Raw genomic sequence first — 814 nt, 5'->3', positions numbered from 1 at the left:
AGGCTATAATCCCTCGATAACAACCTCCTTCCAGCCTCCCTGCCCCCAGTCTTATCTCCCATGCATTCATCATCCCAGCAGCCTATCTGTACAGGTTCCTCCCTGCCTCAAACCCCTTCTGTGATTCCTCTGTCTGAAGAGATGAAGTCCAAGTTCCTTAATGAGGCTCCCTTTGATATGACCTTTCCACCTTTACAGCCTCTCCTCTAGCCACTCGGGCCTGCCCGCAGAGTCGACTTCATCTTGAAATTTTTCATTTTGTAACAAGGGGCCATGCATTTCCATTTTGCACTGGACCTCACAAATTACGTTGCCCGTCCAGCCTGCCTGTTGTTGCTTGCACCCCTCTTGCAGTTTGTGGCCACCTAAGCTGTATCTCTGTAGTCTCCTCCATCTAAAACTCCTCTTCCCACATCACCCAGCTATCTTCAGCAAACTCCTCTTCCCACATCACCCAGCTATCTTCAGCTGTTCGTTTAGACTCCATGTAGGTGTTCTCTTTGGGACGTCTCACTGATCCTCCTCCTTCCCCTTCCCTGCCCTAATCGCCCAACACGTTGCAGGTGCTCAACCATGTCTATTCGAGAAACTTAATGAGAAGGCAAAGCATGACAAGTGCCACAAGAGACCTGTACACTGCTCTGGATGGTAAAGTGACGCAAGAAGGGAAGAAGGCATTTGCAACGGCCTCCCAGATCGGCGCTAGGACCCCGCCAGCAGACACCTCAATCCGCACGGAGAGGACCCAGTGCCCGCCTGGGGAAGCTGCTGCCAAGCTGGGCTCTCGGGCGCCGCCTGCCTCAATCGCACGGCC

The 814-nt window shown here is 53.2% G+C and overlaps 1 protein-coding gene across 1 annotated transcript in view; it reads left to right on the top strand.

Moving 5' to 3' along the window:
• The first annotated feature begins 485 nt into the window (after window positions 1–485).
• The window catches only part of CDK5RAP3 (CDK5 regulatory subunit associated protein 3), a 12,019-nt gene continuing 11,690 nt past the window's right edge, over window positions 486–814 (top strand). Inside the window, exon 1 of the mRNA XM_011999354.1 lies at window positions 486–699. Coding sequence (XP_011854744.1) covers window positions 594–699 — 106 coding nt within the window. The 5' untranslated portion in view covers window positions 486–593. The remainder of the gene's footprint in view (window positions 700–814) is intronic.

Source organism: Mandrillus leucophaeus, unplaced genomic scaffold (genome assembly GCF_000951045.1).
Source record: "Mandrillus leucophaeus isolate KB7577 unplaced genomic scaffold, Mleu.le_1.0 Scaffold59, whole genome shotgun sequence".
Classification (NCBI taxonomy): Eukaryota; Metazoa; Chordata; class Mammalia; order Primates; family Cercopithecidae; genus Mandrillus; species Mandrillus leucophaeus.
The sequence above is the reverse complement of the archived record's forward strand: the minus strand, read 5'-3'. Positions and strand labels throughout refer to the sequence as shown.